This window comes from Trachurus trachurus (assembly GCF_905171665.1).
Source record: "Trachurus trachurus genome assembly, chromosome: 4".
In the NCBI taxonomy this organism is placed as follows: domain Eukaryota; kingdom Metazoa; phylum Chordata; class Actinopteri; order Carangiformes; family Carangidae; genus Trachurus; species Trachurus trachurus.
Genome location: NC_139898.1, coordinates 22,828,187 through 22,841,262, shown reverse-complemented (window position 1 = coordinate 22,841,262; position 13,076 = coordinate 22,828,187). Strand labels below are relative to the sequence as shown.

Sequence of the window (13,076 nt, the reverse complement as noted above, 5' to 3'; positions counted from 1 at the left end):
AATATATTGTTCTAAAGGAGGTATACGGTGATAAATGTTAGTCTGACATTAATAATGGGTCATTGTGGCTAATGATCAAAAAGTTAGTCAGCTGCAGTCATGAGTTTGTCAGTAGTTTTACAATCCATCAAGTCAGCGACTGTAAATCTGAATTTAAGCATGAATTTTGGTCCAGGTGTAGGCCTACTGCAGCTGTTTCCGCTGAGGAAAAATAAGTGGTCACATACTTAATCAGAGAGGTCTGTAATTAACATCATGCTTGGGGAGGAGGAGAATTTTCCATAATCTGGCAACCTAACATTTCTTATTAAATTCTCATAGGTTAGTAAAATATCTTCTCTGTTGAAAAGCTGTCCCACCAATAGATGTTTTCTATTTCTAATTTTCAAATCAATCATGTAAAAACAACAATTTAGTTCATTTTCAGAGCTACATTTACAGTATAGGCTACTATGTATTTACTATGGGAGCGCAGCAGACCATTGTTCCTCCACGCCACCAGATGGCGCTCAAACATTTACCAAACACTGTCAACCGGGTCTGCGCCGAAGTCTGTTCCACCTTCAGCTATTGTGCATCGCATGAAAATTGTAGGTAGTGCTTAGGTAAAGTTAAATATTTGTGTAAGTAAATATAGCTATTTGTTTTTGTACTAAGGTGGGAGTCAGGCTAAACACCGTAAAGACGAGTGGTTGAAGGTTAAACCCGGGAGAAGGAGACGGGAAACACGCATCGATTGTGAAACGGACTTCAGCGGCAGCACCGGCTTGGACCTCACGTCACTCATCGGTTTGTTTCACGCAACAACGTTCATGTGCTTATTATTGTAAAGAACAAACTGGATTAATTTATATATTTGTGTATGTACACCGAGGTCAGTGTCAGTGCTTGTGTTTTGCCTGTTAGAAAACGTGACTCCACGGTCAGAGCCGTGAATTACTTTACGTGAGCACCGGGAGAAGGAGCTGCTAGGTACTGACAGCGTCTGTCTGACAGTAACTCTCAAATTAACTCTAAAGGCTTATTCACACAGTCACACACAATATAGAACAATGTGTGTATATAAATAGAATAGAAACAGAAACACATTCTTCACCATTTAAAGAAAATAATGTGTGAAAGTTTAATTTCGTTGTTGCTGCACTGATGAAACCTTAACTCAAAACTGTGTCAGTATTTATTACCTGAAGAGACCAAACACTTCATTTGTCCAATCACAAGCAAGATGTAAAAATATCAGTATAATCAATCACCTGTTTAACAAAAACAGTGGTACCTTTGAAATTAACTAGTGGGTTTATTACTGAGACTAAACATTCACTGATAAATTGTATTGGTATTGATCAGTTTAGGACCAAGAGGGGAGACCATCATCAATTCCTTGAATTGATTAAGCCACATGTTTAATATAACATTATTTAAAAAGTAATTTTAGACAACTTTAAATATCTATTCACATAATTAATCTCTGATTCCCAAATGAATTATGTGAATAGATATTTAAAGTTGTCTAAAATTACTTTTTAAATAATGTTATATTAAACATGTAGCCTATATATAGTAAAGCAGTTTGAAGTCCTTGTATAGTTTAATTTGTTTATCATGTTTTTGTGATGATATTTTGTGACTGGGGCATGTGGAATATTAGATACTTTTATTTTGATACCGTTGTGTTGGAGGCATTGCATATTGCCAACATCAATATCAACAGACAAGTAATACATTTGTACACGCACACTGAGCACAAGCACATCTGTATTGTGTGTGGTATTTTGAAGCAGATCAACAGAAAATGATAGTAAGTCATTTTTCTTCTGCAGATGACAGTTTGTCCTCTGCGGTCCAGACATCATGCTTCCCCAGGCGGGTAAAGAGTTCTTGGTTCGTATACAGTTCTTCTGGCGACCACTTTTCCAGGGTCGGTACCTGCTGCTCACCAACACCCTGAGTGGAGGAGGCATGCTGGGGCTGGGAGACCTGCTGCAGCAGAGCCGGGAGATCCGCAAGGAGCCAGGAAAAGTCAGAGACTGGGGCAGAACAGGTAATGTACAACTCACATGAAACGACCAACTGTGCCACAATCCTCAAACATTCACATCTTTCTGTTTTTGCATCTCTCTTTGATCTCCGTTCTTTGACATAACCCAGAGAATAACTTCAGATTTAGCCCTTCAGTCAAAGTCCTCTCAGACTGTTTCTAATCAATCCTGTGTAGACAAAACAAGCTTGTCACAGTCACGCGTCCTGTGTTTGGCCCTGACTCTCTTAAACTGATGAAGTAGCTCCTCTCTTGGCTGACATTTAAGAGACGCCAGAGATTTCCTGACCTGTAATGAGTTGCTGTAGCTTCATAAAAGATTGGTTTTGACAAAAGCTGAAAGCTCACAGTCGCTTTGGAAATCATTTGTAATGGCTTTTAGTTTTTGGCAATATTGGTGATTTTGATGAATTAAACAGTTTCTGTAGTAATAAATCAAACAATGATTGCACACTGAGGTTAAGTTGAATACACTTTTAATGATGATGAATATACCTACAGTTGCATCAGCATCTGGGTGGCTGCTCAGTTGTCCAGTGAAATTTCTTAGATTTGAGTAATGACCACCTGCTACTTCAACTACTATCACACAAACGCTCTCCAGTATACCATGTTTAATTCCCTGGATACTTTCAGTTATCTTCATTTTTGGTCCACTAATTAGTGGCACCCATAAATATTGTCTTTATATAGTGATTCATAATTATTTTAATCTTTTTTGGGTACATGTTTTTTTGAGCCCATTTTTGTTTCTTAAAGAACATTTTCCGTATCTTGTCTTTGCTGAACTTCTCACCTTGTTACAGTTAGGCCTGTCACAATTATTATACAACTGCCTGCTTGCAATTATTTGGGCCAATTCAATTATTTTTGCATTTTGTCCACAATCCATTCCCTTTCATCTGTATAAAAACAGCTGGATGAAACTAAACAGAAACGTCATATTTCCATCACTATTTCCTCGTCATTTTCCACTGTTTGAGGCTTGAATCGCGCTCTTTTAATGACATCATCACGTTGCGCCCCCTTCTTCTGCTATGGTTTAATGACACATGAGTGGAGCACTATAAACTGTTTATCTCGAGTGGCTTCATTTCTAATAATTGACATCCGCATTTCGATAAGCATCTATCATGGATTTAGTTGCAAAGCCTAAAGTCAAACAGAAATGCAGTTTTTATATTGTGTTCTAATGTTTAAAGCCCATAAATGGCTCTTCTTCTTCATAAGGTGTATGTGTATTAATTAGGTTTATTTAGGCTAATATAGTGGCATAACATGATTAGAAAAAGACAATTAAATGTTTCATTGCAGTTATTTGTATGGCAATTAATCGTCAACTGAGATTTCATGACTGTGTCAGCCGTAGTTCCAGTGATGCACGAGTGCACTCTGCAACTTTGTGACTCACTGCTGACTTAAGTTGCAGGTGCAGCAGACCTGGGTGTATGCTTTGTGTGTACTTTGAATCAAAACAGTAACGCGAGTGTAAACGTCACTCCTCTCAAATCTCCTAATAAAAAATAAGAGATAGTTGTGATTGACTGATCCATTACCATTAATCAATCAGTCTCTTATCACTGTCCCTCTACAGGTCGTATGATTGCAGTGGGTTGCTCCATGGGTCCATTGCTGCACTACTGGTACTCCTGGTTGGACAGAGTCTACGTGGGCAGAGCGATGCACACGGTCGGAAAGAAGGTTCTGGTGGACCAGCTGATCGCCTCGCCATCCATCGGCTTGTGGTATTTTATAGGTGAGAAGACTTTCAGAAGAATTCATCTCCTTTCCACTCTCAGCGCACACATACACACCCTCAACGTACACCAGGGTGTTAGCACGCAAGCAGTTGACTCATAGAGTCACATACACGTAAGACACAGTCTACAGAGTCAAAGGTCGCTCCTAAAGACATGGCTGAGGTAAGACAAAAGAAGGCGTTTGTCAATATCAGAGGTGGAGTCCAAAGGCCGTCTGTGATAAACTGTAAATTTGACCGATGTTGTGTTTGAGACCGTCAGTCATTGTTTTATAAGAGTCCATCCTCAGCCTCGAAGCTTATCTAAAGTTGTTTTTTCTGAAGCGTGGCACTGACGCACATCTGACAGACGACTTTGGTTATTGCAGGCATGGGAGTCATGGAGGGGCACACCGTCTCCGAAGGATGGGAGGAGTTCAGAGACAAGTTCTGGGAATTCTATAAGGCAAGTACATCTGTCGGGGTCCGACCTGCAGATGGAGATGCTCACGCATACACCTTATCATTCACCTTATCGTCACATCACATCTTATCACTCGATGGAAAGTTGACATGGCAGCTTTTCATACCTCCACACCTGCAAGAGTCATAACTGGAGGAATTTGGGTTGTCCATATGTGGGTTTGTCCCTTACTCATGAACCCAATATCTCAGTAATTCCCCGAAGGGATTTCATTAAATTTAGCACAAATTGTTCAGTATATGAACTGATTATTTGTTCCCAACCTGGGGTCCAGGCCCCCCTCTCAGGGGTCCACAGAGCTTTGTCTGTTCTGAGGTTGTGATGTTATCAAAATTAGATTTGTGCATATCAACATTTTTAAAATCCTAATTACACACCCAATTGGATAATCAAAATTATGTAAAAACCAAGATAATGGAAACAAAAACCTGCAACTGCTGTTTGTTTTTGTAAATAAAAGACTGAAACTGATCACTTTATACTATTGATGCATCTGTGCAGGAAGGAGTTGTGGATGGGAGAAAAGGTTGGGAACCAATGAATTGACTTAAAGTGGTAAAACATCAAAGTCAGTGATCTATGACCACTGAACAGTTGATACGCTAATTGTGAACGTGATAACATAAAATGAATGCCTTTTTATTTGATTCTTGACAGTCGTGTTTTTTCTACATTAATGGTGGTTTCCTCTAAATCACCTGTTCCTCCAAATCTTGGCGGCTTGTTGGAGAGTGACTGACAGAGCAAATACAACCTCCCAGACACTGCCCATGTTTACCAGTTTGGCCCGAGTCCTGGATTGATTTCTTCGCTTGGGCAGCTGACAGAGTGCACTTCCCTCCTCTTCTCACAGTTTAACAATGTTTGCGCTGGGTAATCTGTCCGGGTTTGTTTATGCTAATCAGTGTTGTTCTTCCCCCGGCAGGCGGACTGGTGTGTTTGGCCTGCAGCTCAGATGATCAACTTTTACTTCCTCTCGCCCAAATATCGCGTCCTGTACATCAACTTTATCACGTTGGGGTGGGACACGTACCTCTCCTACCTCAAGCACAGAGTAAGTCAGTGTCACGGGTGAATAAAGGGATATTCTCCTCAATGTGTTCTGGATAGTTTCCATAATTCACTTGTTATTTAACTGAAGCATTAACCTACAAATGTAACTTGCAGGGAAATTTGTGTTTGAATTATTATCATTATTATTATTTTAACCATTTAAAATCATATGTTTTTAACACTGTTTTTGTTTATCATTGTGCCTCTTTTGTCTACACAACATCAAGTAATTTAAGTGGCAAAATAATAAATCACTATAAGAGTAACTCCTTTTTAAAATAATCGCATTGTAATTTTCTCATTAATTGTGTTGTTCATCGTGCTGATAAGTTAAATGAGTGATGTGATATTGATTAGGTTGCTGTGTGTTCTGGTTTGTGTTGTGCCGACAGGACGACAGTCCGCACGCTGACCTGGCGTCAGACAGCAGCGCTGTGGATGTGAAGAAGGAAGCGTCCGAACCTCTGAAGGAGAAAACTTAACAGTCCTGCTCAGCTGTGAGGTTTCCATTGGAAGCAAAAGAACATTTTGCTGTTTCTGTTAAATTCGTCTCCTCCTTTGCAAGATGCTGTAAGACCATTGTCTGCTGCACTACAGTTTAAATTATTCTGATGGTTTTTTCTCCATCCAACATAATCACTCCTCTCTCATGTTTAAATCGACCATGTGTTTGTCTGGACTCGGAGGGCATGTGGATACTGAGGTGTCGGAGCACATCGCCCTTGTTTCTCTCTATGTCTGACTGATGTTTACTCCTGTAGGAGCATTCAGGGAAGAAAAAGCTGCTTCACTGCCCTAAACCACTGCAACTGAATCCACTTTCCAGTTGTTGGATTGGTTAAAGTGGGAGGCTGATTAACTTCTAAACAAAGTATTGTCTTTGTTGTGTTGTTGTACCCAAACTTTTGAACAGCTCAAATCTAACAGAGTATCATTCCTTTTGTTGTTTTTTTTCTGGTTTGATATGTAAGAATAATTATTGATGTGAAACAGCTGCTGTGTTTTTAATGCCAACTGATCTTACCTGTAATAACCTTTGCCTTAATATGTGGTCCAGTGTCAGTGCTATACGCCAAATGATCTCTACCTGGTCTTCAGTTTATCTCTTTGAGGTCCCTATGCGATGCTGCATGATTGTGAAACTATACCTGGTTATTGTTAAATATAAGAAGGTCTATATTTTATATTTCACATAATCCTAAACTGTATAACTGAATTCCTGATGGACTGAAGATGTGAAATTACTTAACAGTATTTTCAAACGGTAGTTTTACAGCAGTGACTGTAAAAATTTCATGATACTCTGTACTCCATATCTCCAGTTTAGTTTTGGCAGTTCAGACCATAATCAGTTTCCGTGATAATAATAAACTGCAGAAATTGTGTCAACAGGAAATATGCACCTTTTATGTGTGTCAGAGGTCTGTAATGACTTACATGCATTTAATTATACTGGTTTTATTGTTTTTGCTTTTTTTTATTTTACGATCAGTTTAATTTATTTAAAAAAAAAAACATGGCAGCGAGAAAATAAAACAACTTGAAATTTAACACATAATGTAAAATAAATTGCATTTAACATAAATCATGGTTATGTTTTTTTGTTTGTTTTTTTTTTAAATCTTTTCCGTCATCTTTCTTCTGCACAGAAAATAAGACATCAAGTTATATGCAACAGAAAAAAAGCTTCAGTGTTCACCTTGGGGTAATTTGGATCATCACCCGTTCGAGCACGCAGCAGCAGTAATCATGAATGTAACTTAAATGTCATCTGAATGTGTTAGAAATGAAACCTGCAGGCTGCATTGGTCTGAATAACAATAGCAGAATGGAGCTATTAGCAAACACAGAGCCCTGTTTAAACATTGATGAAAGGTTTGATATGCACCAACCCAACTTATAGAGCACTCCTCCTCCGGTGCTCAACACATCCTGCTGTCAAGGATGTAATGCGCTTGTGCGTCTGTGTGTGGTTGATCGTAGCCGTGATGATTGTCAGTCTTTTCCCTGTCTCAACATGCCTGCAGCGATGCACCTCACTGTGGTGTTGGTGTTGGTGTTCCTGTTTGCTGTGACAGTTTCTAGAAGTAAGTCAATATTTCACACTTTCACTGTTGGTTTGCTTGTTTGACAATTTGCCTAAACGTTAGGTTTAAGTCTTGTAAAGATGCAAAGTTATGCAAACAGGAAACTTACCGCTGTGAGTGGGAGGTTCAGTCGGTTTGTCTGAGGTAGTCTGGTTGCAGGTTTTCCTTCAATATGCAGGAAATACTTGGATTTTTTAACAGTTTTGACACCTTAGAATTAAATTATTTATCAGTAGTTGAGGCCAGGGTTTTGTTAAAACAACCTTTCTTACACTAATGCAAAAACTTTTTTATTTAAGCACATGTTTTGCTCTTAAATCCATGTCAAAGTTTGTCACTCAGCATTTTATCCAATATACTTCACAATGGTGAAATATGAACTGCGAACAGTAAATCATAGGACGTTAAAGGAAATGGGAAGGTCACGTCTGGCGGGAAGCTGATGCAAATATTTGATCAGTGAGAGAGCTCCTTGGTTAAACTTACTGCGGTGTCTGATACTTATGCAAACACATAAATGCACACACACATACACAATACCAGCGTTCCACCTGCGTTACGAGCGACCACAAATCATTACCTTACAGGCTTTTAATTAATTTTACCTCACTGAGCACAGTCAACAGTCTCAGCTGAATCTCAAAGTAAGACGTGTTAGACCTAATGACAGGAGTCGCCTTGGCCGTGATAAGGAAAAACTATGTCGTTTCATCTACTGTGAAAACCACCAGTAACACCTTACAGCTACCAAACACAGGACTGTTACTATACAGCCCCTACAGACAAAATGTCACCGTCACCTCAAGTTTGATTTTCAAGCTGTGACTTTCGGTCATACCACACAGTCTTCACCAGTGGATGCTTCCTCTATTGTCATAGTTTAGTTCTTCTGCCAACTTGCTCTATTTCTACATACATTTTACCTGTGTTTTTCAAAAACCAGGATATAAATCAATTCCAGCTATCCTTAGAAACAGGTTTAATCCACATGGTTACAAGAGTCTGAGGAAACCGTAAATAGGTCACAGCAACAGTAGCAAGGTGTCGGTAACAAAGTTTCTGTGGTGGCAGGTAATTCAGTGAACAATTAAATCAAAAACGCACAGGAGGATCCTCTGGAAAATAAAACATGTTTTTTTTTTGTTTGTTTTTTAAAGCCTACAACAAGAGCTTTAAATAAATGATGCAAGTTCAGCATTAACACTTAATTAACACAATAACATTAACACTTTTTGTCAACACCACCTGACGGTGAAGCCTTTGTTGATGTTCAGTGGTGGAACTTCAGTGATGTACCATGTTTTGTCATCTGCAAACAATTAATTTATAAGAATGAATCTTTTGAGTGAACAAACTAAACTGAATCACTTCCTGGAATTATTCTTTTTCAGTTAAGTTTAGCTGTATGGAGTTTTTCTATTAGTTTTGTGACTTAAGGTTGATCCACAGCCGCCGTCTGTGCATCCGCTGCATCTCTGCTTTTAGTATAAAATTTCAGCTTTGCCTTTGAAAGGCCTACAAATACACTCTTTCCAGCCTTATCTCCATTAGGTCTGATCACTTATTGCGATTTGTTTCTCTGCAGGTACCGCCCCTGAAACTCAACCTGTGACAAGTTCAACCACAGATGCTAATCCCACCGCTACTTCGTCAGCGATAACGAAAACTGATGTCACTTCATCAGCTATGAAAACTGCCACAACGCAGGATCCAACTACCATGCACCCGAGTATATCTTCAGTCACTTCAGAAAAAATGTCATCATCACCACCACCGCCGACTTCTCAAAAAACACCCAGTACGACAAGTGAGACCCAGACCAGTCGTCCTTCTGAGACTACTACGACCAACCAGACGCCCAACGATACAGTTTCCCACGGGTCGACAACCCCACAGGCCTCAGCTTCGCCGAACAACACCGGAACCACCGTGAACACGACCAGCCCAGGTCAGAGCCAAAGGTTAACTTATCACTCTGCATCATCCATCACCACCATCTGTCCGCACTGAGTTGAAATGTAACTGTGTTATTTGTGGGATGGAGGTGATGATATTTTCATCCAGTGGTCACGATTTAATCTGTTAAGGAGCTCATGATGTGATTGTGTCTTCTTCAGGTGTTTCACACGAGCAACAAAAAGGTGACTTGGCAGAAAACCCCGGCCTCGTGGCCATCATCTGCATCTTCTGTATTATCCTCGCCCTCGTGCTGGTGGTCGCCACTGTGAAATGTGTCAGATCATCAAGACCAAACTTTGAAAGGCTTGAAGATGTGCCAATGGTGAGTTAGAAAACTTACTGTTTTATACACTACCCGTCCAAAAAAAAAAGTAACACACCCTAATATTCTGTTGGATCGCCTTTAGCTTTGATTTTCGCACGTAATTGATGTGGCATTGATTCAATATCTGCAATGTCACAACATTTATTTCCGTCCAGAGTTGCATTCATTTTTCAAATATTCTCAGTGGGTCAAGGACTGGACTCTGTGGTCACATTGGACCACTTTTCTTCCTTGAAGATGATGGTTCCTCACTATCCTTTCAGTCTTTAATAATGCGTTGGACAGTTCTTAACCCAATTTTAGTAGTCTCAGCAATCTCCTTAGATGTTTTATTTTATTTGACCCTTCTGAAACTGATTAACATCTTCTCCACGACCACAGAGTGCGTCTTCCAACATGGTTGTTTAAGAAATGAGACTGCATCAGTTAGGGTTAAATAACTTGTTGCCAGCTGAAACATAATCATCCATGCAGTAATTATCCAATGGGAGGCTCTTACCTTTTAGCTTAGTTAAATCCAAGTGGTGACTTTTTTTTGGGACGGGCCGTGTATTTATGTAATGCCATTTTCACATGACACAAACTTGCATAACACTTGAGCATCTTGTCCAGTTGCAACCATATTTAGACAAGGCAAGAAGGAAACTAACAAATAAAATGCATGAAACTAAAAACCCAAAGGGAAAAACACAGTAAACAATGATATGACAAAAATAATATTGAAAGGTTTTTCCTGGTGTGTGCAACCTTTTTGTATCTACACCAGCAGGGGGCAACACCAACAACACACACAAGGTGTAACTTGGCAGCAGTACATTAGTCTCACTTCATATACTGAACTGTGAACCCTGGCAGTGTGTGAAGGCTTGCATTTAAAGCAGTGGATGTGTCATTTCTTCCTTTCCCCTCAGCAGTGAGCACAGTGGTTTGTTGCTCTCTTATTTTTTACACAACAGGAAAGCTGACTTCAAGTCTTAACAAACAGGTCAGTGTATGGTGAACGTGTGACCACTAAGCACCTCATTGGGAAACGAAAGTTTATCATTGGCTCTCCATCAGCGTGTCAGCAAGTATTCACACACCCTAAATGATTTAAGTGAAAGTGTAACTAAGAATCAGGGCTTCTCATAAATGAGACAATGTCTCTGCAGAAGTAAAAGCAAAACACCCCATTGAGACCTGTTGGCAGCTGTCTATAAATCTTTATTGCCACACGACTGCAGATGCTGTAAAACATGTTCAGGACATTGCATTGGGTTAGAACAGAGTGTACAATGTAAACCACAGCTCATTATTAACAATATTTGAGTCTAAAGATAACTTATAGGTTTAATAAGTGACTGGACCCGTTACCTTTAAAAAAAAAACACACACACACCAAAAACAAGTGAGGGACCAGACTATTGCAGTAGGTCTTGTTGTTGGTGGACTATTTTTAATAAGAATCGAATGGATTAAATTTCTTGCAGTATGTCAACAAACTTGGTTTATTTTAATATTGCTTATATCTTTTTCTGCCCGAGAAAGGACAAAACATTTTTGTTTATATTTATCTGTATGAGAAAATCAAATACACAGAAAAGATTTGTGCCTTTAAAAAACTAACAAAACACAAAGGAATTTTATGGCATGTTGAATTTCATTTTCCTTGCCTGCGGAGCTCTTCAACAAAAATCAAACACATTTTAACATTTACCAGATTTTTTCAAGGGGAATATTCACAATATTCGCCAACTATCTCAGGTATGTTGGAAAGTGTCAGTGTCGGTCTTGAGAGAAGAAGATTCTGTACCCTGCTGTTGCTCAACTTCACTATTTATTTAAGGTGGATGTCTAGAAGGACTGAAATGTGGCACTGCAGCAGTTATACGCACCCACTCACTGTAAAACAAACTCAGTTTGGTAGAGTAGGTTTGTAATATCACACGTCCAGTACAGACATCGGCATCAAGTCGCAGGTTATTAGGGGTTGTTTCTTTCTCTTAACCCTTCTCTTTACTGTGTCTCTCTTTCATCTCTGCAGAGCAAAGTCAATGAACACTCTCCTTTTGCCCAGTACTCGAAATGAAAGAGGAGACTTCATCAGACACCAGAGTCCAGGAGGAGTCTGGTCTGCTGTGGGAGTCTGATGTTTCTGAACACAAAAACAGACAAGTCGTCCACACCAGCAGAGACTCTGACTCAAGGAACACAAGAAAAAGACAACTTTTATGGTTTTCTTTTAGGCTCTTATTTCTTTACAAAGCACTTTTGTCACTGACGGTGAAATGTCTCTGCTGTAGATCTGACCTTTGACCTGTTAATATGGCTGTTTGTAATTGTGCTGATTTAGGCTCTGGAGTTTATCCCCTGTAGTTTCTTCGGCCTAGAAATTAGAAATGTAAATGTCATGTTTCCCAGATGAATGACATGGTGTTAGTGAGATGGTGACATATGTCTTCAACATAAGCACTTATAATTCATGCACCCTTACATGTAACATGTTTTGTATTTCCATAATGATATGCACACCTGCATGTCATGAATAGAATAGAAGATGCATTGAAAATGCACAAGAAATTAACATATGTGCATGTGCATACATTTTGGGCAATTAAAGTCCAAACTTATTTGGGGTTAAAATAATATAAGATTACAATATACAAGTGCATGTGAAAATCCCATTATTTATTGTCATCTTTGATATATAAATAATGTCTTCTCTGGCCTGGGAACTCCACTGCAGATTGTAATTTAAGTCCTATAAACAGTTCTCAGAGTCCTAGAAAATCTTTCTTTCTTTTTTATGGTCAAGGAAAACAAAATAGCCTTTAACCTCCTAGTTGATTCACTCATTCAGCACTTCCCTGATATGTGGACTCCATTGCTCATCATAGCCCACAGCTAGTGGGGTAGTAGTGCACTCAAGCTGCTTGTGGCCAGAATTAGTCTTGAAATGACAGCGTTTTTATTTCTACCTGGAAAAACTTTTTCTGCGTTTTTTCAAATTTAAAAGAAAATTAAGATCCTTGGAAAGACTGTAAAAACTTGTTCTTCAGTCATGAAGACAGAAGATAAAACAAGACTTACAAAATTAACCACTATAATTTTATTTTCACTTGTCACTGCCTTCAGTAAATTTCAGCATGCTGCGTTTATGGCCAGGAAATATCAGGTGAAGATCTGTCTACAACTGTTCGGTATATTATATTGTCTTTATCCCTCTGTTAAAATGTCATTCTGACCTTTTACTGAATTTTATTTTTGCTTAATTTAATCCAACATACAGTTTTCTGTATTGATGACCAACACACAGAGCCTTCCTCTTCCAAGAATGAAATATTGAATCTACTGGTACTTTCTTTTTTCACATTCTTTCTTTCACACATCATATTACACAGTGTTTAAATGCT

General features: G+C 39.0%; 2 protein-coding genes across 3 annotated transcripts; both read left to right on the top strand.

Annotated features, from left to right (window-relative positions):
* The first annotated feature begins 540 nt into the window (after positions 1–540).
* Positions 541–6,762, top strand: mpv17l2 (MPV17 mitochondrial inner membrane protein like 2). Of its 2 annotated transcripts, none has more exons than XM_083970162.1 (6): positions 541–789; positions 1,821–2,041; positions 3,633–3,794; positions 4,166–4,242; positions 5,186–5,314; positions 5,706–6,762. In XM_083970162.1, exons 2-6 carry the CDS (start codon positions 1,852–1,854, stop codon positions 5,793–5,795), a joined length of 648 nt encoding a protein of 215 aa, XP_083826288.1. In that variant the 5' UTR covers positions 541–789; positions 1,821–1,851; the 3' UTR covers positions 5,796–6,762. The 2 variants fall into 2 exon arrangements, with proteins under 2 accessions (XP_083826288.1, XP_083826287.1); XM_083970161.1 differs by having other exon boundaries at positions 3,609–3,794.
* Positions 6,763–7,310: 548 nt separating this feature from the next.
* Positions 7,311–11,975, top strand: cist1 (colon, intestine and stomach enriched 1). The gene is made up of 4 exons (XM_083969778.1): positions 7,311–7,400; positions 8,986–9,348; positions 9,518–9,681; positions 11,708–11,975. The coding sequence occupies exons 1-4, from the start codon at positions 7,331–7,333 to the stop codon at positions 11,750–11,752; spliced, it is 642 nt and encodes a 213-aa protein (XP_083825904.1). The 5' UTR covers positions 7,311–7,330; the 3' UTR covers positions 11,753–11,975.
* Positions 11,976–13,076: the final 1,101 nt, after the last annotated feature.